At 33.7% G+C, this 26,934-nt stretch overlaps 2 protein-coding genes across 2 annotated transcripts in view; one reads left to right on the forward strand and one right to left on the reverse strand.

Moving 5' to 3' along the window:
- LOC140449845 (PRL-1 phosphatase-like) overlaps window positions 1-4,399 on the reverse strand; it is a 57,960-nt gene extending 53,561 nt beyond the window's left edge. The window contains exon 1 of the mRNA XM_072543207.1: window positions 4,283-4,399. Coding sequence (XP_072399308.1) covers window positions 4,283-4,335 — 53 coding nt within the window. The 5' untranslated portion in view covers window positions 4,336-4,399. The remainder of the gene's footprint in view (window positions 1-4,282) is intronic.
- Window positions 4,400-14,311: 9,912 nt separating this feature from the next.
- On the forward strand, window positions 14,312-26,526 carry LOC140449389 (uncharacterized). The gene is made up of 2 exons (XM_072542541.1): window positions 14,312-14,607; window positions 25,948-26,526. The coding sequence occupies exons 1-2, from the start codon at window positions 14,541-14,543 to the stop codon at window positions 26,427-26,429; spliced, it is 549 nt and encodes a 182-aa protein (XP_072398642.1). The 5' UTR covers window positions 14,312-14,540; the 3' UTR covers window positions 26,430-26,526.
- The last annotated feature ends 408 nt before the right edge of the window (window positions 26,527-26,934 follow it).

A 26,934-nucleotide genomic window follows, 5' to 3' on the forward strand; every position in this document is an offset into this window, starting at 1 on the left:
GTATATTTATTATAATGCTCTAAAATAATTTTTTGGTTATTTTTTAGCTTTAATAGCAATACAAATAAATAAATAAGTAAATAACTAATATGCTTTATTGTCATTGAAAATTGTACAAATTTTATAAGACAAGAAAGAAGAAAAAAAAATCAGAATAAGAATCGTTTATAGTTTTAAATAAAAAAAAATCAATAAAATTCTTCCAAACTTAAACATAAAAAATACTACTTAATTAAGAAACTACAAACTTCGTAAAATGTACCATTCGCGTCATAAAAAACTGGTACAACTCTTAATAACCGAAAATCGTGTTTTTCAAGTTGTGTAAGTTGATCTTCTCACATATGTCATTCTAATTTCTAGGGCAACGTTGCCAGAAAATATTATATCAAATCAGCTAAAAGGAAGAATGTGCAACAGACACATTATAAAATTATAGTAGATGCATTCCAATGTTCCTTGTACCAATACCCAACGTAGTTATAAAGATCCTTTAAACATTTTGGGCATTAACTCAACCCTTTCTCTGGTTATTAAATTTATTAGATACGGTTTTTTGTTGTTAATGATAATACTCGTATTAATACCTATATAAAACTTTAATAAACATTTTTGAAAGTTTTTTTTTATTTACATTTAGTGCAATTCCGTTACTGTGATGGCAACAATGAATTGGTTCACGAACCATTATATCAAGTCTGAACACAGGTTTACATTGGGAAAAAAGTGTGCCAATTTTATATGACGGGAACTGTACCCAACAAAAAATAAAAATTAGGAAAGCAGATTAACGAATTAAGGGCTCAAATATTCCACCTCCTTGTGCTAAACAGTAACCAAATCTGTCTTACAGATTTCTCCTAATATTTTGGAGTAGTGCTAGTGTAATGCCTGTAGAGAAATGAAGTATTTTTGCCCTTAATTCGACTAGGTTTGTGGCCTTTTCAAACTGATGCCTATAAATGTTTTCTTTGAGAAAACCCCAAAAAAAGAAATCGTGAGGAGCTAAGTCACAAGATCTAGCGGGCCATTTAATTGTACCTCGTGTACTTATCAGTCGATCATGAAACCTTCGATTGAGGAAGTCGATAGTTGCTCTAGAGTTGTGAGCCGAACACCCATCCTGTTGGAAATAAACCTCCTGAAAATTAACGGAAAGACGTCGAACTGCCGGAATGATCTCATTATGTAAAAGTGTGTAAATATTTTGGCCCGTTTAGGTTTCCATCGATAAAAAATGGACCGACAATACGGTCGCCGAACATTCCAGTCCAAACATTCAACTTTTGCGGATGCTGCAACACTGAGGTGCTTATTTTTCCGAGAATAATACTTTGCAACTGATGGATTGTGTATTTATATGTGGATATATGTGTAATGAAAATGAAGATTCGTCAGAAAATAAATTATTTTTTAAAAAGTGTACATTCTCATGATGTTTATCTAGCATAACTTCACAAAACTCCATCCGCCTAAAGTTATCTTCCGGAAACAGTTCTTGTGTTGGTTGTATCTTAAAACAGTGATACCGATTCCTTTTGAGAACTACTCGCTGGACAGTTGTTCGAGCATTTACGTTAACTTCCCTTGCAATTTGTACACTATTTCAGAGTTCACTAGCTTCAACAAAAGAGTAGAGTTATGGAACTACCGAATATTGCAGTAAAGAGAACTTTATTTTAAAAAATTATATTGCAAAGTAATCTTTATACAAGTTTTTTTTTTTATGAAACATCGATCTTCGAAAATGAAGCAATATGTTGTTCATGGCAGAATGAAGACAAAAGAAGTGTCAGAACCACAAAAACAGATGGTAGAAGGTTAGTCACCTTAGTCAATTCGTTAATTATATATTATTATAATTAGCATTGGGTTTATTCAGTTTATAAAACCTTTTAGTTTTTTACTAATTTTACTACTTTTTAAAAATTCAATTGGGAGTGTTGTCTGAGCCGCCGACGAGTCAACATCGTAAGCGTTCAGCATCGAATATATCGTTTAAAAACTGGTGTGGTATGCCCGATGTGGTTTTTGTACGATAAGAACAATTAATACCTTTTTATCAGAAAGTGATTTAAAACTTTATTGTATAAAAATCGGTTGCCTGTAAATTCGGTTTTACGGGCGAAGATTTTACGTGACAACGTCTTTTTCTCGGTAGAATATTTATTGATATGAATATTATTAAATTGCACAATAGTTGTTTGCAGTTGAAACGCGCTGTTTCTTCTCAATCGACTGAATTACGATTGATTGCAGAGTGATTTAAACTAATAATTTACTTAACACTATCAACATTTGCCAATAGTATGACATAACCTATAAACTCAGTTTCTCAACTTTTGTGTCAATCTAACAATTAATCAATCAATCATAGTTTACGATAATGAAATATTAGTGTACAATTATTTACCTTTATTGTTGTAGTTGTTGTAAATGACGAATCTAAGCACTCCACATTTTCACTACAGACACAGCTGACGATACTTTAACCACACGTGTGAACTTGTATTATGACGCTTTCTCGGTTTTCCAACGCCAAGAATGCTCGAGAAAGACAGAGACACAAGCACGCACCGATTCAACGCGCCTAATTCTCTAGTGCTGCGCGCGCAGCGGACCGATCATGTTTGAGTGGGAGAGAGATCAAGGCATTCGCCGGTCCGGCGGGCCTCTCTCTCGTTCGGTGACTCATCGTAACAGACGTGAGCGGGCGTTTTTTCATGAGTGACTTCGAGCCACAACCTAATTTAAGACGTTGTCACGTCAAAAACAGTTAATAGAAATAGTTTACCAGCCATATAGGCCAGGCATTAAGTTCATCAAAAATTAAATTGTCAGTTAACACCAACAATTGACTTGAAGCTTATGTGTACATGAGCAGCACAGGAAATACCATCAAAAAAATTGTTCCGCTCACAACAATGTCACACCAAGATTTAACAATCCGTAACAAACAAGATACACCAAACAACAACATTTCTACAATGGCATATGTAACAGCAGCAAAAACAACACTGAAACCAACTTACCTAAAGAAAGAAGCAATCATACTCTATGCCGAAGACAGCCTCAAATTATTTGATTTGTCACCGACGCGCTAGCGGAGGAACATCAAATTTCCTATCAACTGAAAATTTTCACCGTAAACTTCACCTAAACACTGCATTAGAAGCTGTTGCTATAACAGCATGGTGTCCAGAACAAATCACAATATGTAGCTTATATATTTCTCCTAATTATACATTGACAAGCACTGAATTAGAAAACCTAATATCTCAAATTTCTGGCCCATTTATTATGGTTGGAGATTTTAATGTACACAACACTATGTGGGGCACTACTAATTTGGCATACTCTAGACAGCTTATTCGATAGCACTCATTTTCCCATTATCATTAATATACAAAACGGAATATACAAAAACGAGATGGAAAATCTCAGATGCTAATTGGGAACTCTTCAAACTAACTGTAAAAGAACGCACAGATGTACTCAAATATCAAAATAACATGGACGAAGACATAAAACAACTAAACCATTGCATAGTTTCGTCCGCAGAGGAATGTATCGGCAAATACAAAATTAACCCAATAAAAAACACGTTCCCTGGTGGAACGACTCATGAAAACCAGCAATTCAAGAAAGCAAAAGAGCTTTAAACAGATTCCGAAAATTGCGCACTCTAGCTGACTTAATAGATTTTTAAAAGGCTCAGAGACACATATTTTCGAAATGAAAAAAAAATTCAATTGACTAGTGTCTAGTGTTGACTTCAATTGACTAGTGTTGAATAGTTGTCATTTTAAAAATTCCTTACTTATTAACTATTTTGATATCCACAAGGAAACTAATTTCCTGTAGCTGGCTGTATACCATGTATCACAAAAAATTTATTTAAAAATTCCTTTATAAAAGGTATATATTAATAACTATTCTAATTTTTTGGTAACGCTGTGGGGTTCTGACGTCGTAAATCTTGAATTTTTATATGAAATATTCTATATAAAAATGTCTGATGTGGATGAACATATCAAAAAATAGAGAAGAATGAAAGAAATTATCGGAGGTAATTATTTCGCAATGGACAAAAAAAGATCTGAACATTTTTTATACACACCTTGCAAATATTTTAACGGTACTTTCTGATTTTATGTACGATACATTATTGTAATAAAAAATACAATTTAATTGCTCATGTATAAACAATATATGGATAAACAAAAGTACCTATGTTATGCTTGAAAATACTAAACATTATTTTGATAAAAAGAGCAATTACCAACTACTGCTGAATGACAAATCGCGATTCAATTCACGAACTTTGTTACACATTCATCACTTCGCCGCGACGGAATTTTTTTTGTTCATCCATGTGCATCCGTCACACTGAGGCCATACACACACGTTTGTTTTGAGCTTTTATGTAAATGTTGGATTAGTCATTATCAGTTCACTTTACCATGATTACAAATACTTGGTAATGGTGTTATCGTTATTTGATGCAAACAAAAGGTGTATCGAATACATAGAAGTACGCGTTACATGTATAAATTAATATGGATTAAGAAAAGCAATAAATATCTTTTAGCTGTAAACATTCGACTGATTGGATATATGTATGCAGTGGATTGTGTCTTTGTTGTTTTTTTAATAAAATCTATAACTAAATAATCACTGAAAACTCAACTAACACTTAGTTCATATTATTATATTCATATTACTTAGGTCAGCAATGCTCTGCACGATTTTTACAGCATCCGATGGTGGCAACTATAGCTCACTGGCTAGGTTTTAGCGTTCGATCGCAGCAAATACCAGTTTTTTTAATTTCTGATTGAAATAAATCATCACTGTACTTTAAAATGTATAATATATCTATGTCTACTTTAGTACAACTTTAGTACAAATATTTGTCCTTCTAAGATTACCATGTCCGATATTCTTAATGATAAAATGAGCTACCCAATAAGCTTACTGCTGGCTCAGGTGGAGTTCCTAATTTTTTATTAAAAAAGTGTGTCTGTACACTTGTAATGCCGTTTGGTATATTGTTCAATAGATCTCTGGAAACCTCTATCTTTCCTTCTTCGTCAAAAGAAAGTTATGTTGTTCCTATATTTAAAAATGGTAAGAAAGACAACGCTGAAAATTATCGTAGCATTTAAATACAATCATTAAGCTCTTCGACTGTCTTCTAGCAAAGCAACTTTTTTGGTTATGTACAGGCTTAATATCTCAATCACAACATGATTTTCATAGCAAAAAATCCACTGCAACAAACTGGGTTTGCTATCAATCTAATATATTATCTTAAATGGAAGACTGTATACAGGTAGATGCAATATACACAGATTTTTCCAAAGCATTTGACCGTGTAGATCACCAAATACTTTTGGGCGAATTAATTAATGTAGGCTTTCATGTCAGGTTTGTTGAATGGATTAAAAACTCTACATCTGGTAGAAGTCAAAGAGTCAAGATAGGTTGTCATCTGTCTGACAGTATCTCAGTGATATCTAGAGTTCCTCAAGGAGGCCACACTTCTCCACTTCTTTTTAATATCTTCGTGAACGATATTACTTCCTGTTTCCTAAATAGCAAATGTCTAATGTTGACGGATGACTTGAAATTTTGGAAAGTTATAGATAGCTTAAAAGATCAAGCCTGGTTGCAAGATAACTTAGATAGATTACAAAATTGCTGCAATCAGAACAAACTCCACTTAAATGTAAAACAATGTTGTTTTATTAGTTTTTCTCGTAAAGTCAATAGAATTGAAACAAGCTATACTATTAATGGGACAGGACGTCACAGTAATAAATATGGCGTCACTAAGTAGCGATCACCGAATGGTTAGAGCCAAATTAGAGATAAAACATAATAAAAATAGAAATAAATTTAGAAAAACTTCGCGTATAGACACAGATAGACTAAAATCTAATACAGAACAATATAAAAGCAAGTTAAAACCAAGGGTTAAAATCTAGGTAAACTTAGCTTAAATAAAATTAATGAAGTCATAACAAAACAACTATTAAATGCAAGCTTAGAAGTGGCAACCGCTAACAGAAATCGAAAATCCAAAATAAGTTGTAAAATCACAAAAAATGCTGAAACAAAGAAAAGATCTTCTGAGACAAAACAAAAGAGATACTGCAGAATTTAAGGAACTTCATCGACAAACAGATAAAAGAGGACATTAAAAACATCAAGAAGACTGTATAGAACAAGTCATAGAGAAAAACCGAAGTCTCAAATGCACCAAACCGAAACTAGGAAAGAAAAACATAATAACCATTAAAAATTAACAAGGACAACTAGAAAAAAATAAGCCACGAAGAAATAGAAAGAGCAGTAAAAGAAATAAAAAGAAATAAAGCTTCTGGAAGCGATGAAATCCTAGCAGAAATGCAGAAGGAAAGTGGAGAAGAAGCCATCACATATATAAAAATACTATACTATTACACAAAAAGGGAGACACCACGGACCTGAAAATCGACCAATCTCACTTCTTTTACAACTAAGATTATTATAAACAGGTTAACAATTAAATTTCACGGATATCAAGCAGTAGAACAAGTCGGATTTAGAAAAGGGTACAGCACCTGTGACCATCTATATACTTTGAAAATCCTAATAGAAAAAACTAACGAATACTATCTCCCATTATGTCTGGCTTTTATAGATTAAGAAAAAGCTTTTGATAGCGTACAACTGCAAGAAATAGAAGAAGCCTTAGTCAACAACCGGATTGACTCCAGGTACAGAATATTAATACATAATACATAACAAGCTGAACTGATAGTGACGTTGGATAATGGAAACGAAACAAGACCAGTAAAAATCAACCGAGGCGTAACACAAGAAGACACAATATCTCCAAAATTATTACTATATCTATATTAACAGAAGATACTTGAACCACACCATGAATTTCAGGAAAACTAAACTAATGTCAAACAAAGATGATACACCTATGATAAACATCAAAGAGACAGAAATAGAATACGTAGATGAATATACATATCTGGGTCAAAATGTCAAGGTAAGCAAAGAAAATCAGACTACCGAAATAAGCAGACGTGTAAAAATGAGATGGGCAGCATTCGGGAGACTCTCATACGTACTTAAAAATAAAAATATACCTCAAAGACAGCGAACCAAAGTGTTTAGTTCCTGTATTCTACCTGTCCTTACATATGGAGCTTAAACCTGGACATTCATTAAATAAACATGGAGAAGATCAGAAAAACTCAGAGAGCTATGGAACGACAGATACTGGGTATCTTACTCAAAGACCATAAAACCAATGAAGACATTCGTAATAGAACAAAAGTAAAATATGCTGTCGAACAGGCAGCTTAACTGAAATCTAAATGGGCTGGACATAACGAACGTCTTAAGGATGGCCGATGGAATAAATAAATCGGGAATTGGCGGCCATATGAAGCCAAAAGACCACGAAGAAGACCGCAAATGCGCTGGAGCGACTATATTAAAAGAACTGCAGGACCAATGTGGAAACGTCTTACAAACAACAGAGATGAATGGCGAGAATTAGAAGAGGCCTATATTCGGCAATTCTAATAGAGAGAAGGGCTTAAAAAATAATAATAATAATTGACCACTGAATTATGTTTCTTCTATTCGGGATTTGGATGTAATTTTTTAAAAAGCTTACTTTCTGTGAACACATAAGCTCTATTTCAATAAAAGTATCTAAACTTCTTGGTTTCATTACTAGGAATTGCAAGTATTTTTTAATTGATTCAACAAGATTAGTGTATTGTTGCTTAGTACAAACTATTTTGGAATACTGTTCAGTTATTTGGTCACCCTATTTTCAGAACAATATTGATACCATAGAAAGAGTCCAGCGTAGCATAAATTTTTGAGATATTGTGCTTACCATACTTCTATTGAAAATCATGATTATTCCCGTATCGAACAACAATTACCTTTACCCTCACTCAAGAACCGTCGTGATATGTCAGGAGTTAAAAAGATCTCATGTTAACTCAGTTAAAAAGTTCTCTTGCTTTGTAATATGTATATTGGGATTTTTGAATTTTGTTCTTGTTATATTTTGTTTCTTTTTTAGTATGTAAGATTTTTAGTCTCATTTTTAAACTTTTTTAAACTTTTTAAGATTGATTTTATATTATAAGTAATTTCATGTTTTGAATCCTAACTGTGATATTGTATATTGTAATTTAAACTGTTAATGGGGTTATCCCATGTATTAAATAAATAAAATAAAAAATAAATGTTTCAGTGGTGAATGCCTAGAGGTTGTATTTACTAGCAGGTAACAAAATTGATATGCTAAATTTTGTTAAAATCATCTGTAGACATTATATGCGAGTATTTGATAAATCTTTGCATTCCAGATATGCCATCTTCGTTCAAGATAGATTTACATCAAATGCAAAGCCACATTACGTTTGGAAAGGGAGTGTTTTGTAAAGTACCATGGTAATAAACTGTATTGTAATATACACAATAAATAACCATTCAGTTTAAAGATGTGTCAAATTTTTAAACTTGTCATGTTTCCGTAATGTTCCTATTGTACAGTACATATTCTAAAGTCAAATTTCATTTATGTCAATTTCATAAAAACCTTATTTACAGGTTGTATTGTACAGCTGGTTCCAAAAAAAACTGATACGACTCAGTAAGATTTGATCATTTTGTGCAGTGTATTTGTTTGGTCTGACATTATATTATATTTATTCATTATTTATTAAAATAAACAAACAATCAACAAACAATTGATTACATATATTAATTAACAAATTATAATAATTATTAAGGTCTAAATTTTGATATTGTTTTAAATTTCTTCATTTTATAAAGAGTATATAAATGATGGTTTTTACATAAAATAGGGTTGTTGTTATTATTTTTATTATTATTAAGAAATATAACAAACGACTTAGCTCCACAATATATCAAAGCAAAAATTGTAACCAAATTAAAAGATAACTCGGCACTATCAGAGACGCAAAACATTTTACCATAAGCAGAACCACAGTTTTTCTATTAATAACAAATGGAGGGAACAAGAAACTCTCTAAAGAAAGCGATGTTCTGGAAGACCAAAACTATACAAAATTTAGGTACTTATGTAAAAATACATTTCAAATTAAACAAAGAATAACAATTTGACCTAGTTTAACACAAGCTCCGAATGTTTAAAAATTATGTGAAGACCTTTGTTGAAAAATAATAAAAACGAAGCAACACACCAACGATAAAAATTGAGCTAAGTTAGGAAATTTCACATGGCATGATCCATTTTAACAAGTGGAACAGACATAATCAGAACATAATCAGCGAAAACGGTAAGAATCAAAGCTTCACTTCGGACTGTGACTAAATAATTTAGGGTACGCGTCGGCGGTACATAAAAACAAAAGAAGTTGGTCAACGGGGCAGTAAGGTTCTGGCGACCGAGCCAGGCGGTAGTGTTCGGGTGACCGGAACAGGAGAGTTCTGGCAACCGAGCCAGGAGGTAGTGCCCGGCGACGGCGCCAGTGGTACTTCGGCGCTCAGGCAGTCAGCGCGGGGGCGACCTAGGGTGTTACTCGGCCTGCCGTTACGGTGTGTTTAGCTCAATTATCGTGATATCGTATCCGACGGAAGGTAGAGAGTCAAAAATACGAATTTTTAGTCTTGCCCAGTGCCGCCATAACGTACAGTGAATTCGTGTTCGTCCAGACTGTTCCTGAGCTCCAGTTTGGACTACAAAGCGTATTCATTAGCTAGGGCCTAAGTACGCTAAGGTAAAGAACAATATATACTAACCATTTGGGGAAACAATTATTAGTCCGCCTTTTAACTCCCTTAGTAAAATCTCTTCTCGTCTCCCTTCGCAAAATTTGATAACCAATACTAGCTCTCTTGTACATTTTGTGTAGTAGTTGTAAATTTACGATTTGTTAAATACATAGTAAGTTGAAAGTGGCTTGTTTTTTTTTACCGTTAGATAGAGACAAGAAGAGAACACATTTTTGCTTTGTACATCTTCCCGGCTTCGAACGCAAGCCAATAACCTCTGACTCTCTACAGGGCCTGCATCGGAGTATCCTTCAGCCCCTATCCTGTTTTTTTTTTTCTACCCTCTTGTAAATCCGCGAGGGCGAAATCACGACCAATTCGAACTAGTGGACCAGTATGCCTCAAATCCGCTCGCAGAGGTAAATCCCAGTAACCATATAAGACGAGTTTATTACAGTGGTTTGTTTTAGTGGTTTTATTCTTTTGGAAGTGATTTCTTTCCTCCCCTTAACCGAATTTTACCATACCATACCTACCCACTATTGTTACAGTGGTGACAGTGCTAAGCATCCCTTAGCTTCATCCTCGCGTATTACAGTTTTATAACCCTCCACACATTCTCGATTGGGTTTAAATCTGGACTGTAGGTGGGCCATGGTAAGGTTTCGATGTTGTTATTCTGGAGTCACTGGTTTATTATATTTTCAGTGTGAACAGGACAATTATCCTGTTGGAGGATAAAATTATTTTCTGGATACAACTGTTCTACACTAGGAAACATAATGTTTTCATTAACAACAACAACAACAACAACAACAACAATTCACAACAAAATTGCCATCAATACACCATACCATTCCCAATCCTCTAAATGAAATCCATCCCCATACATTGGCGCTACAGTGACCAGCTGCTCGATCTCTATTAACATATACAGGATTAAATCTATATTATCTGGTCTATACACCCCAATTTTGCCCTTTTTACAAGATTAAAAAATCTTTGAATTGAAAAAAAAATTTCATTCAACAAACAATAACATATACCTTACTCCTATATCATCTGTTAACATCCCTCCCCTCAAGAAACTGCCTCCTTAAGTGTCAGACAGTTACAACATTGACCGAAGATCACCCATTATCAGCAATACGGGATAGTTTGAACTATGTATCGCCAATCATTATAAAAAATCCTTGTACAGGAATGTAAGTAGTATTTTGTTTATTTCTAATTTATTACAATTCAACAGATTATCTCTTACCAATTTGTGGGTTGTTACTTTGTCTGCTAAAGCAATTTTATGCATATTAATAAACACAGACATGTAATATTGGCATAATTACTATAACTTTTTTGATCTATATCTTTATAAGACAGCACCCTAATATTTTTATAATTTCAGCATTTAATTTACTTTGTACCACTGACCTGATGATGCTTTGCAAATTTTAGAAAGCGAAACCAGTCGTTTTGGGTAGTAAAATTAGATTGATTGTAAGTAAGTCTAATTTATTTCTTTTACCTCTTTTTTAAAATGGACTCACACAAGCAACACATTCATGATTTAAAATGTGTTACTTTAGAATATTGTGGTAATAGCCTTTAGCACTTTCTGGCAAAAAATCCAACATGGCTGAAAAATCTTTTTTCTTGCCTTCCGACAAAAGTGGCTGAGAACAGCATGATATACAAGCTTTTCCAATATCGACAGGTATGTGGTCTTATACTGAACAATACCTGAATAATCTTTAGAAACTTTTATCATAGTAGCCTTTGATATTGGAAAATTTACTTTTAGTACGGAATGGCAGGCGCTTTTTAAGTCTAAAAAGTACGAATGTTCCATGTCAACTACAGTGAATGGTTTCCCTGTAACTTTAGCAGAAGCAACCACTTGCTGTAAATCCATCGGAGTAAAACACTTTGAGACTCTTTTCCTTTTTTCAATAATCGCGAAGTCCTGATCACACGATAAAAACTATGCCCGCTTAATAGAAATTTTTGAACAATCTCGTCAGACTGTCCAATTTGCACCAAAAACATCATTAAAAAATAAGAGTGCGGCTCTTATTTTGTCCGGCACAATTATCGGACCATAGAACCAGTTTCTTTTTATCAAAAATGTCATATGAATTCACTAGACGTAAAATGCCGGATCCAACTTCATTGCTTCCACGACAAGCTTTTGTTTCATCCCACGTACACATAAAAGCTTTATTTACATGAGATACATAGATGCCCAGATTATAACAGCTCAGTTGTCTACTATAGTACATATTACTATGTATTAAATTTGGTACCAGTAAAACTTGCTGAAGATCCACAGATATCATACAAAAGTCACAATTGGGAAAACGTGAATCATACTAGTTCTTATTCATACATTGAAGGGCTCTCTTATACTTGCAATGATGAAGTAATTGCTCTCGTTTAGCTGTTACTAGTCCATATCCACTGGAACCTGAAATCTTACAAGCAAACAAATCGTAGGTCTTGCACGTATCCGTCCTGGGACGGCAAAACTACTTTGCAGAGTTTGTAGACGCCTGTGCGATACTGCAAAAATATCCTGGAAAGTTTGCTTGCACACTTGGAAGGAACTAACTGTATTATTAGATACAGAATAACAAATTTAACATTGCCTACGACTGTTAGTCGGGGTATCATAGGTCCCAGGGCGCCGCCGCTTTATTTCTGCCACAGACAAAAGACGCAGCAAAAAAGTGTTCTGCAAGTTGTAATGGTCTTGCAGCTGTATTTGCATTTGCAAGTTACTTGTAACAATAAAACGCGATAATTAAATTTATGGCTTTAGTAACTAAAATATGTTCTTGAAATGTTTTTGTTAATTCTTGAATTTGGTTTCGAAAATTAGTCTACGATTTTATTATTAGATGTCGCTACATTGCGTCTATACGAAGCCATGTTAGAGTTGCTTCCTAAGACAGAAAAGATTTATTTCACGTTCAGAGCGTTTGCGAAAGCCGTTCTGATGATGCCTATTGGGCTGAAATACGTATAAACGGATGCACAAGCTCCCTATATGTGAAATAAAATCTTAACTGTCTTTTCCTTTTTATTTCGATATACTCTGTACGAGTACTAGAAACCAATTTGCTAAGAATTTTGCTTAGTTGAGGAGATATGTTGTGGAATGCAATTTTTAGATTCCCCATGTCTCTCTTAACATCTTTATCAACGTCTGTTTTGCCTTGCAATTCTTAGAAGGCACAGATTAAAGCGGAATTCTTGAATTTAGTTTCGAAAATTAGTCTACGATTTTACTATTAGATGTCGCTACATTGCGTCTATACAAAGCCATGTTAGAGTTGCTTCCTAAGATAGAAAAGATTTATTTCACGTTCAGAGCGTTTGCGAAAGCCGTTCTGATGATGCCTATTGGGCTGAAATACGTATAAACGGATGCGCAAGCTCCCTATACGTGAAATAAAATCTTAACTGTCTTTTCCTTTTTAAAATATGTTAGTTTTTCTTGCAGGCACTTACGGAAATGTTTTAACTAAAAGTTTTAACGAACCCCCCTTGTTATAACTTATAAAACAAAATAACAAAATTAATATTGACATTTTTCATATAAAACTTAATCAAGTGCATTAAAACAAAATACTCACGGTTTCTTGAGGAGGTGGCAGCGCTGGAACACTTTTATTCTTTCGATTTTTATAGGCTTGCCACAAACGCGATTTTTATACTGTTCTGGACGCTTAGAAGGTTTACTGAGTTCACACACATATGCTTATCTGTTTTATTTTCCATTTTTAATGGGCATTTTCTAAGGCTTTCTAAGGGTAAAGAAGGCAGTGACTCGACGTCCGTTAAACGGGTACTTAGAACATTTGGAAAAATCATAGGTCGCGTGCTTAGAACATTGTCATTCTTTAGGTAAGCAACACACCACGCTTACCAGGGGTTTGGTACTGGGAACGTTTTAGGGCTATTGGCGATGGCACATAGAAAATATTTAATAGAAATATCTTATTTTGAAAAAAATGGCGCTTAGAACGTTTGGAATTTCTACTTTTCAATTAGTTAAAGCGCCCTGCTCATAAGTACACTTACATTCCATTTCCCAATTTTTAATATTTGCTTGGATTGTTGCCTTTCTTTTGTGCTTATTTTCCGTTTTCTATAGCCGTATTTCTTTTCCATGCCGTTTCGGTATCATACCTCCACAGTTGCTTTTTTTTTCTACTAGTTTTTTGGCAATTTTATTTTCATATTTTCTTTTAATTGCCGTTTTTCTTCATCCTATATCCATTCCTTCACGTTCACAATTAACTTTTTCTGTTGTTATTTTAAATTTGTCTTTCTGTATTTCTTTTTTTATGTTTCAATTAAATATAGTAGTAAATATAGACATGCCACAAAAAATAGTTTCAGAATTATATTAACGAACTACTTTATTTTGAACAAATTAAAAGAAATGAACCCTTCTTAAAGTACGTCCCTGTACAGTTCACGGTTTTGATATGAAATATATGAGGAGATAAGGTGCATGTATCAGTTGTCAGTAGTGAACAACAGGTGCAAAACAATAAGGGGGAACCTATAACTGTCAGTCCGGAACCATTTGAGTACCCGGCAATAAAAAAACGGATGTTACCTTTGCAGTGAACCACGAACTTGGTACCTACATAGAAGCATGTCTGCTGTTTAATTTATTGTTAAATAATTATTTTGTGACTGTGTTAGTTTACATATTGTTGTTATTATCTCCGGATTAAGAATTCAAGATGAGTGATAGTGAACCCGCAATTTCTTTTAAGGATCTTCCTCTAACTTTTAAGGTGAAATATTTAGGTAGGTTTTAAAGTTATTTTTATTTATTAGCACATCGTATTAATAATGGGTTTATCGTTCCATATAAATATTATCTTAAACAAACATTAGAATACATGTGTAAATCGTCACAGATACTTAAAGATAAAGATTCAATTTATTTTATATCTATGTAGACATTTTTTCTACATTATTTATAGGGTAGTCATTAGACGTTTTTGCAGAGATCAATACCGCAATCGCGCTCTTACGCGAAATATTATTTAAATATTAAAATAACTGTCATTTATCATTAACAATCTTGCCGTTTTTTTTAATATTCTAATCTATGACCTACATACGAGGCTTGTTCGATTGAGACCCATCTTGGGTCCAGATAAAATTTATTGGGAAATATACCTACAAAATATTATTACCACCACAGTTAAGGCATATATTTCATTGTTTCATCAACCGACATATAAAAAATCGTTGATTTCACGTTAAAATGTTATAGAGGGTTTTGAAGTTTCTAAAAGGTATATATGTAGATATATATTTTGTAGAAAATTGAGCAGTGTATTTTGAAGGATAAATACTTATTATTTACATACTGCCACTGCCAAATCAAAAAATTTGTCAGATAACTTATTCTGTTGAACTTCATAACATGGCTCCAAATGCTAGCAAAGAACTAAAAGCAAGAATTGTACCGAAATTAGAAGATGGTTGGTCACTATCTGCCATAGCGAACCATTTTAACGTAAGCGGAACAACAGTTGTTTATATTAATAAAAGATGGAGAGATCAAGAAACTCTCGAAAGAAAACAAGGTTCTGGAAGACCAAAAATATCTACCGCTCATGAAGATCGTACGCTTTTGGAGAGATTAGAAAAGAATCCTTTTGAAGATGCGAAAACTGTAAGAATTATGTCACAGTCTCCGGGAAGAAGGATAACAACTTGGCGCAGCATTAAAGCATCGCGTCGTAGAGCAAAAAACAAGCTCTTACATCCCAACAGAACCAATCAAGACATATTTGCTCTAAACCATCAGCTACAAAATCAAGATTTTTGGGACAGGGTAATATTTATAGATGAGAAAATTTTTTAATCTTCTAAAAAAAGAACAAAATTGGGGTGTATAGAACCAGATAATAATATATTTAATCCTCTTTATGTCGATTGATATCGAGCAGCTGGTCATTTTAGCGCCAATATATGAGGATTCATTTCATCTAGAGGAATGGGAATGGTATGGTCTATTGATGGCGGGTTTGTTGAGCAGACTTATCTGAATATTCTAGAAAACATCGTGTTTCCCAGTGTAGAACAGTTGTATCCAGAAAATAATTGTATCCTGTAATGAGATAATTATTGTCCTGTTCACACTGAAAATATAATAAACCAGTGGATCGAGAATAACCACATCTAAACCTTACCATGGCTTAGCCACAGTCCAGATTTAAACCCAGTCGAGAATGTGTGTGGGGTTATTATAAAACGGTTGTATCGTCGTAATTTTATACCTCAAATGCTGAAGAGCTGTGGCATGGTATACAACAGGTTTGGGAAGAGCTCTCTGAAGAAGACAATTTCGTAGTTTCTTTCCCGCAGATGGACCGAAGACTACAAACTGTTATCAAAACTGATGGAGATATTACAAAATAATAATTTTATTTTTACATACCTAAATTTAGTATAGTTTTGGCCTTCCAGACCCTCGCTTTCTTTCGAGAGTTTTTTCCCTCCATTTTTTATTAATAGAAAACTGTGGTTCTACTTATGTTAAAATGTTTTGCTGTCTTTAATAGTGCCCAGTTATCTTTTAATTTGGTTACAATTCTTGCTTTAATATATTGTTGTATAAGTCGTTTGTTTTATTCCTTAATAATAAAAATAATAACAACCCTAATATACTCTTTATAGAACGAGCTGCACAAAATAGTGGTCTTAAAATCAATCAGACCAAAACAAAATATATGCAGGTAAGAAAAAACGCAGAAATAAGGCAGCCACAAAATATAACAATAGGAGAATACAACATAGAGGAGGTAAAAAACTTTATATACTTGGGATCCCTAGTCACGTCTGATAATAACGTTACGGAGGAAGTGAAGAGGCGAATATTTATTGCAAATAAATGTTACCATGGCTTAATTAGACACCTAAGATCAGATAACGTCGCAAGAAAGACAAAATGCCAAATATATAAAACCCTAATAAGACCGGTACTCACATATGGCTCAGAAACCTGGACACTTACTAAAAGAGAGGAAACGTTGTTAGCCACCTTCGAAAGAAAAATCTTGCGACACATATACAAGGGCACAAAAGAAAACGGAATATGGCGAAGACGATACAACTCTGAACTATACAAAATATACCAGGATCCGGATATTATAACATTCATCAAAATAGGACGGCTGCGTTGGATAGGACATGTAGAAAGAATGGAAGAAGGCGAAATACCAAACAAAATATTCAAACAGATGCCAGTAGGAAAAAGAACAAGAGGAAGACCGAAACTGAGATACTTAGAACAAATAGAAAATGATATAACAACCTTAAAAATAAAAAACTGGAGAAAAAAAGCACGAAACAGATCGAAATGGAGAAGAATCCTAGAACAGGCCAAGACCCAAAAAGGGTTGTCGAGCCAGTGATGATGATGAATATACTCTTTATTCAGGAATGCAGGAATTCAAAATAATATCAAAATTTAGACCTTAATAATTATTACAATTTATGAATTAACATAATGTAATCAATTGTTTGTTGTTTGTTTGTTTATTTTATTATTTGTCTGTCATCATAAATATCAGACCAATCAAATACACCGCTTAAAATGATCAAATCTTAGTAAGAGTCGTATCAGTTTTTTTAGGAACCAGCTGTACAACTGATTTTGCTTTGTTTTTGTTTTAAACAATTTTAAAAAATAAAAAAAAATTTTTAATCCTATCAAACGTTTCTTATGCAGTTTATAGAACAATGGTTCAAATAAAAATTGTAGATCTTAAAAAGTTTTTCAATTTGCGATTTTCTAAACTCTTAAACTCCCTTAATTTTGCAGTAATAAATAAACGTTAGTAACTTTTTTTTGCATAATGGCATGTCACATAACAACTGTACTTGCCCAGACAGTCGCTCTAGAGCAGCGGTCGGGGAACTTTTTTAATCATTACCCCAAAATATTTTTGTTTACATTTTATTACCCCATGGCGAAGAGAAAAAAAAAAACGAAATCGCCTCTTTTTAGCATCTTTCGTATTCTAGCCCTCATGATAGTTTTGAAAAGAAAGCAATAACTAAAAATTTAAATTTTTTTTCCTTTTTTTTTCCTCAACTGTATATAACAAATTGAAACCCATTGGGGTACAATTGAGGGTTGACAATTTGGGTTACTGTAACAAATTATAATAATAATAATAGTGATACAAACAAAAATTAGAAAAAAAAATAATTGAAAACATTCTTCCTTCACGTTTTGGAAAAATGATGTTGTTTCATGTTCGATACAATTACTTCAAAATTGGGACTTTTTTCTTTTTTCTTAAGACAAATTTACAATCTTGATGACATCATGCATGACGGCTTCCAGTGTAGGTTCTAAATATTTGACCATAAGGGCCTGGCGATGGATCATACAGTGAGTAAGTTCAATATTTGGATTATTTTTTTTACGTAAGCCGAACATTAAAAATATATACTTTTTACTCACAAAAGTTTCATTTTTACCCCCAAAAATTGCATTTTTACCCTATTTGGGGTAATTTACCCCGGTTCCCCGACCGCTGCTCTAGAGGTATTCTGTAAATCGAAATCGATTCCATAAGGGTTCATTTTTAGGGTATAAAAGAACATTTTATTAAATCTGTTATTAAAAAATAGTTTAAAACTTTTTAGCTTATAAATATCTATAATACCTTTGACGTTTTTTATGTCACAGGCCTGTAAGTAGTGAAAAATTGTTTTTCCAATTTTTTAAGATTGTTTAAAAAAACCAAGCAAAATCAGCTATAAGTAAACATTTAAATATCTGTATAAGATTTTTTTAGCTTTTTTTCTTCCTTGACTGTAGTAACCCTTGTCGCTGTTGCTGGTAGAATTCTTTTACATTTTTTACTTCCTCTTCCGAATGAAAACTATTATCTTTTAACGACTTTTTCAATGACCTAAAGATATGAAAATCGCAAGCCAATAAATCGGGTCTATATGGTGACGCTCTAATATCCTACATTTCTGTCGTAGATTTTCTTTCTCTACTTTAGTAACATGATACCATGCATTGTCGTACAGGAGAATGACACCACGCGACAGCTTTCCTAAACGTTTTTGTCTTATTACTTGATGGATCTCATTTATTAAAAGTTTCACTATAAATGTTCGCGTGTGTAAATACTTAAATGTATTTACATTATGTCTTTAATTATACATCAACGGTACCTTTGTCTTTTTGATTCATTAATAATCGAGTATAACTTATCGAGTTATAGACTTACTTTTATACAATCAAGCTATTTCACCATTTCATGCAGGCTGAAAAAATCATGTTGAGATCGAAAATTTCGATTTCACTATACTAATTAGACAACCATTTTTGCACAGAAATGGAAAGTACGTATATTTTAGCCGTGGAGATAATGAACGATTATTTGGACATTAGGAGGAAAAACATTACCAATTTGACGATGTTTTTGAAAGTAGCTACAAGCAGGTTATGTACGATAAGAACAAGAGGAAAGTATATAAAAATAAAATTTATAATTGTACAGAAAATACGGACGAAAATAATAAAAATAACTATTATGAAAAATTGGAAGAAATGTTCTATGAAATACGATCATATGATACAAAAATTATTATAAGAAATTTCAACAAAAAGATTGGTAGGAAAGATATATACAAGCAAATAAGAGACGGAAGGAATAAACAAAACGAGGGTAACCTAAATGGGTAACCGGGTAAACGAGGGTAACCTTAATAAATAAAATCATTTTGACCAAAAGAAAAAGTTAGAAATGTACTTGGATATCATCAGTTGTGCAAACAATTAATCAAACAGGCTATGTGCTAATAATAGCTAATTTATGCATTGCTTCATATTGTATACTCAACATCTTTTATTATTAAAACAAAAAATGGCCATTACTGCTTGATTCCTTAGTATAATTTATTTAATTAGAAAGCTACAAAAGAAGAGACTGTAATATCGAAACGAATTACAAACAATAAAAATTACGAGTGAACTTAAACAAAATTGTCTAATATATACGATTTCAATCCCATACGATTTGGAAGGGTAAGGAACACATTTGGAGCAAAAACTTGAGAAATACATTCATATTCTTTAAGAAGCATGTTTTGAAGTTCTGCAAGACTTTCTGGTTGGCCTGGTTGCCTTGTAACCCTACGATGAATTTCATCCCAAAGATGATTAATTCCTATTCCCCTCAAGTAATTTGTAACGATTTTTGCAGTATGCGGCCGTGCAATATTATGCATAAAGACGAAATTGTCAAAAAAAAATTTACCATATGTCTCTGCCGAAATATCCTTAATATATCAGTGAGTATTCAGGGGGCCATTGATAAAAATAAGTTCAGTTTGAGCTTCAAATAGGATTCCAACTCAAACCATGAAAGCACCACCGCAAAACTTTCTTCTCTGGGACATACAGGCTTGGGCATATCTTCCATTTCTCCATCTCCAAACCCTCTCTGGGCCTTCGCCAGACCTCAAAGAGAAGCGCGATTCACCAATAAAGAGAATTCCGCTCCAATGCTGTACATCCCAGTGTTGATGTAGTCAAACAAAAATTAATCGATTCCTACAGTGTCTGGGTTGTAATTCGGGAACAATAGCCGGCTTTCTTGCCATTAGTCCTCTTCCATTGAGGCGTCTTCTAACCGTTCTCTCACTTACATTGACATTTAGAACCTCCTGCAGATGGTTTCTTGTAGTAATTTCAGTGAAATGGTGATTTTTTAAAAGTTCAATCACAATAAAATGATCTTCTCTTTGCGAGGTAACTCTTTTACGACCGAAACCAGGTCGACGTGACTAAATAAATGAGATAAATAAATTAACTGAAGGAGGCGTGGAATGGGCAGATATGAGAAAAGCCATACTAAAAGCGGGAAAAGAGGTCCTAGGCGAAGAAGAGAAAACCACTAAAAAAGACTGGATGACACCGGAAATAGTTGAGCTGATAACTGAAAAAAGAAAATACAAAAATAAAGATGAAAATAAATATAAAACCATCAAGAAATAAAATCAATTATGAAATAAGAAAGGCTAAGGAGGAATGGATGAACAAGGAATGCCAGGAACTGGAAGAACTCAGCAACAAACATGACACCTCAAACTTACATAAAAAAAATGAAAGAACTTACAGGCAACACCAGGCAAAGAAGAACACTCATAACAAGAGACAATAATGGAGGAATACTTACTGAAGAGAGCAAAATAAAAAAAGTATGGGAACAGTATCTAATCCATCTGATTCATGACGAGAGGGAAAATGGACAAGATATAGGTGAAGATGAACAATACCTACAAATTTGACCCTCAGAAGTAAAGAATGCCGTACAGAATGCAAAACAAGGGAAAGCACCGAGTCCTGATCAAATTCCAGTTGAACTGTTAAAAGCCTTAGATGACGGTAATATAAAGAGACTCACCCGAATTCTCAACCACATATATGTAGAGGACAACATCCCGAAGGAATGGCTTAAATCGATATTTTTACCTCTACCAAAAAACAACACTCCCAAATCATGTAATGACTATGTGCCACCCTTGAAAGCTTCTCTTGAAAATTGTTCAAAACCGAATTTATAAGAAAGGTGAGGAGCACATAGATCAAACACAGTTTGGCTTCAGAGGAGGCATGGTACAAGAGAGGTATTATTTGCGTTGACGGTACTCTTGCAAAAATGTCGGGAAGATAACAAGAGTGCATATGTATGCTTCATAGACTTTGGCCTTTGACCAAGTGCAGCATATGAAGTTAATAGATTAATTAAAAAACATTAATTTAGACAAAAAAGACATTGAGTTTATTAAGACTATATACTGGAACCTGAAAGCAGTAGTAAAGGTGAATGATATAGAAACAAATAATATACCGATTGCGAAAGGGGTCAGGCAAGGATCCGTCTTGTCTCCGACGCTTTTCAACGTGTACTCACAGGTCATGTTCAGAAAAACCTTATGGGAAAGAAAAGAGGTAATAAGAATTAGTGGAGAAATCGTAAACACTATGAGATTTAGAAATCGACAACACAGAATTAGATCCAGACCAAGAAATCAGGGTACGAATAGAAATGGCAAGGGCAGCGTTCTTAAAATGCAAGCAATTGTTCTGTGACTAAACTCTGAATACTGCGCTGAGACTGAGGTTGTTGAATGTTACGTCTGGTCCCACCTATTGTACAGGGTAGAAACATGGACGTTAAAAGCGCAAATAGTTAAGAAGCCCTAGGACACATGCTAAGGAATGATAAATATAGTCTTCTGCAGGTCATCATGCAGGGTAGAGTCGATGACAAAAAGGGAATAGGTAGAAAGAGGAAGTCATGGCTGCGAAATATTCGAGACTGGACAAACATGACTGTAGATGAATTATTCCACGTTGCAAAAGACAGACAAACTTGTAGAAATGTAGTCGCTAACCTCCGTTAATGGGGACGGCATAGGAAGAAAAAGATCCATGTTTTGTTAATTTTTAGTCCTTCTTCTATCCGATTAAAATTATTTGGATGCTTATATATTTCCACCGCTTCCCGATATAACCGTGGGTACTGTGATGTTTTATCCAGCATCTGCGTTTCTTCAAACAGTATCCGATGTTCTCCGCTTCCCAAAGCGTGTTCGGCAACGACAGATTTGTCGATATGTCCTAAACGACAATGGCTTTTATGTTCGTTTATCCATGTGTTTGTGTGTCTTTTCGTGGTTCCCACATATACCATTCCACATGTCCATGGTATTCGGTATACTCCAGCCGTTGTTAACGGTTCGCGTTTGTGCTTCACCGATCTTAAACAGTCCTTGATTTTCTTTATTGGTTTGAGAATGATCTTTAAATTGGCTTTTTTAAGTATTTGCCCAATTCTGTCTCTTACCCCAGATATATAGGGCAAGAACGCTTTGCCTGTACATGCTGTTTCCTTTCCTTCGTCCTTTCTTCTAGAAACGTTGTTAATCGCTTTATGTATTTCTCTTCTGGTATAACCATTTGAGGTGAGCGCTTTTTCAATATGAAGAAGTTCACTTTGCAGATGCTGTGGTTCACTAATTCCTAACGTGAAAGCCTAACCCAATCTTTATTTTGTTTGCATCAGCGAGGAAAAGCTGCACAGATGTTGTCTTGAACCAGGTTTCTGTAGCTATGATGTTTTTCCTCCTGGACGTCGCCTTTCAAACTTTTTCCCTACAAGGTGGCTTTTAGGTGGACATATCGGAATTTATTTTGTATAAATTTTAGTACCCCTAGGATCTTTTTTATTCTTCTGAAGACCTTTTCATTTGTAATTCGGTCAGTCCAAAGGATCTTGAATATTATACGATACACATATTTACACCATGAAACAGGACAGAGAACATGTAGGTAGCATTCTTACTTTTATACCAAGAGAGAGATTGTGACTTTTAAATAAGGACCTCATCTGGTTAAAGGTGAATCTAGCTTTTTCGATACTCTTGTCTACCAGTTGTTGTTCTATTCTTTATTTATAATGGTACCGAGGTAGTTGTAATGCTTCAATACTAGAGTTTGATCTACGTAGGGTTGACCTTCTGCCATCTTTTTCTGTTAATTATCATGAGCTTCGTCTTCTTTACGTTATGTTGAGTCTATATTGTTGACTGTGGTATTGATTTTATTCATAAGGACTTCATATCCGATGTTATCGATCCAGTAGGTATGTGCATTTTTCGATATCGTGCAAAGCTTCTCTAAATATTCTTTCAGGGTAAAAATTAAATATTAATGAAGACAAAATACAGCCTTGCCTCACTCCACGCGTGATTTTTACGTATTTGGTGTGTTCACCTTCGATTCTAAGATTTGATGTTTGGTCCAAGTAGAGGTTTCCAATTATTTTGAGATTTTTGTTCTTAATTCCTGTTTCTTTTAGTATTTGCATCATCTTGGCCTGTTATTCTCGGCAAATACTTTTCCATAACTAACCAGACATACGTACCTGTATGTCGCTGCATCTTTGCAATAGGACTTCTACTGAGGACGTGAAGACACAGCCTTTCTCATACTAACAACATTCACCAACTGGAACTGGTTGGGGAAAATTTGACTTACCCATTATATATATATATATATATATATATATATATATATATATATATATATATATATATATATATATATATATATATATATATATATATATTGTTATTATTGTTTATTTTGAGTTCAAACTTAGTTTATTAAGCCAATAAAAAAATTATAACTTATCTGTTATTAAAAGTAAAATAATCCTTATATTACCTGTGTTCGATGGATTCAAAAGATTTTCTAGTTGTCTTTTATCGGGTAGGAGAAGAAAGGATAATAATACAAATATATTATATTACAAAGATTTACGTTTCTTTATTTTATATGAACGAATAAAACAATTATTAAATTCTGTCGTTATCTTATCAATCAGCATACAAGAAAATAAATCAAATTATTATGTTAATAAGATTATAAAGCTACATACATTTATATTACGTGAAAAACCAATTTTACTTAAAATTTTCTTTACTTGAAAAAAAAGAAACCACAAAACTTTAAACTTTTGATTAGCCTAACAAAACCTCAATTCTTAAATTTGAATGCTAATGACCATGATGTCGAAACGATCCTTCACAGATATAAAATTCAATTGTACAAACACTTACAGTTTATTTTCTTCTTGAGTTGTATGTTGGAACATACCCAGAAAAGTCCAGTCTCCTCAAAGATGTGATCTCCCTTTTTTGGCACCTCGGCTCCTTCTTTACGTCTCTGCAAACCTCCTGCAGACTACACAAAAAACACCTGATTCACTTCTCCAAACTCCGCTACTTATTTATGACACCGGGACCTCCTTTTGTCAACTTGATGCCGTAAGAATACTTTCACATATACTTTATAAAAATGCCCACGGTAGATACAAGGACCTCTTTTAATCTACTTGTTATCTCCTTCTTCAAACTATTCACTTCTTTTCGTTACGCCGGTATCCAAACTCACGAACCACACCCTATCTTGAGAAACACGACTGTTTCCTTTCGATGACCAAAATATGACTAACTTCTCCTCTCTCATGATCGACTCACCAAATTCCCATTTAAAAAACGACCGTCCAATCAAAAAGCTTAAATTGTGTTTACTATGATATTGGAAAAGCCTAATTTCGGTTTCAGAGAAAACTAAATAGCTTACTTTAAAATTGGTTTTTTTCAATACATCATTTATACATATTTCAAAAGATTAGAATATGGTCATTTAATACTCGACTCTACAAACAATGAAGAGATTAACTTACAGGTAAAATGTCTTCTAATTCTAAACAAAGGTTTTTTTGATAATTTTGTTTGCAACGGAAACTGGTCGTTTGCCAAACAAATTTCTATTCTTATCTACACTAAATCTTATCTTAAATTAATATATACATTTTTGATTATAATGATTTCTTAAAATTTTATTTCGATGGATCTTTTTATTTATTTTTCTTTGGTTGGGAAAAAAGAAACATAACAATATATATATATATATATATATATATATATATATTTATACACCGGTATTTAGACGTCACGCCCTTCCGGTAGGGATCTATGGAGGAGTATCACCGAGCTACAAGCCCTTATCTCTTGCTGTACTGCTCCACCATAGGCCGATCAGACACCAGCATAGTCTAGTCTAAGCCGCAGATTCGTTTTAGAATTTTAAACTGCTGCGTTAGCCTTTTTTATTTTTCTGTACACCGAGCCGGGGCTTGAACCCACATGCACTGAACCATTCGACAGTGAAGCGAATGAGAATCGGCCGCCTAGTCCGCTTGGGTATCTGACCCATTTTATACTTTAACCAAATTGTGAAGTTTCTGTTAACGATAATATTTCCAAAATAGATAATTATATGATTAAAACTATACTCGCTAATTTTAAACCATTGTGTAAAACAAACTATGTACTTGTTTGATCAATGTTACACTCGCTAGTTAATGTTGCCACAAGCGGGTCAACAATACCATAATTTTTTGTCAGTAATATCTCTGATCTAACCTAAATACCTTTCACCCTGTTCTCATATCATAGTTCAATAATTCAATAAGTTTAATAATTAAAATGGTAATTAGACGTTATTTTAATATTTTTATCTTTCAGGTCGACATCCAGCCAAAGGCCTCTGGGGAATGAAGCACACGAGAAAACCAGTAGATTACTTAGTATCCCAGGCAAAAAATCTTCCTCCTGATGTCATTCTCCCCATAATAGATTTTCAAGTCACCCAAGAGGGAGTCAGCTACGTAGAATCGGCAAATAAAAAAGTACACTCAGAGCCAGTGAAGTTTGCTGTGGACAAAATATCGTACGGTGTGCAGGATTTGGTATACACGAGGGTTTTTAGTATGATTGTAGTTACGGAAGACAACCTTGACAACGGTATTCCTTTTGTATGTCATAGTTTTGTTTGTGAATCTAGGGATCAAGCTAGAAGGATCACGTACGCTTTAGCTGCGGCTTTTCAAGATTATGGCAGAAAGGTTAAGTCCGAGAATGGGGAAAGAACTGTTAAAAAGTTTGCTATCGATTTACGAACGCCAGAAGAGCAGGCCGCTGCTTCTGATGGAGAAACAGACGCTTAGATCCTTAGATTTCCTAATTTGCTTTATGGCAAAGCTGTTTTTGATATTTTTAGAACGTAATGTTTTCCATTTTTTAAATATTAAATATTGTTAAGGATTTGGCGTTTTATTTTAAAGACATTCATAATTAGGCGAGCAGGTTAATGAGCAGAGTATAAATCAACTAATTTTTTGGCATTTCTAATGCACCACACATTTTTTATTCGATTCTATATATTTTTCAATGTTCAAATTTATTTTTTTTTAATTTTTTCTAGTGGGTCTGCAATTGCTGTTAACAAATAGGTACCTTAGAAAAAAAAATCACGAATAGCTTCGGAATTAACCTTTATTTAAAAAACTACTAAATAAATTGCAACTCTACAAAACGTTTTATAATCTTTAAACCTTCAAGTAAAATACTATAGGCAGAGACGATTGGTAAAAAACACAGTCACACAAGCAAAAGCAAAAACTTGGAAAGAATTTGGAGAAGAACTTCAGGAAAAGTATATAACAAATAATA

The sequence above is a fragment of the Diabrotica undecimpunctata genome, chromosome 9 (genome assembly GCF_040954645.1).
Source record: "Diabrotica undecimpunctata isolate CICGRU chromosome 9, icDiaUnde3, whole genome shotgun sequence".
Lineage (NCBI taxonomy): Eukaryota > Metazoa > Arthropoda > Insecta > Coleoptera > Chrysomelidae > Diabrotica > Diabrotica undecimpunctata.

Bases quoted from the DNA above. Each gene is read 5' to 3' on its own strand.
- LOC140449389 (XM_072542541.1), top strand. From the start codon at position 14,541: ATGAGTGATAGTGAACCCGCAATTTCTTTTAAGGATCTTCCTCTAACT. The intron at 14,608-25,947 runs GTAGGTTTTAAA...TTTATCTTTCAG, and splicing joins TTTTAAGGTGAAATATTTAG to GTCGACATCCAGCCAAAGGC.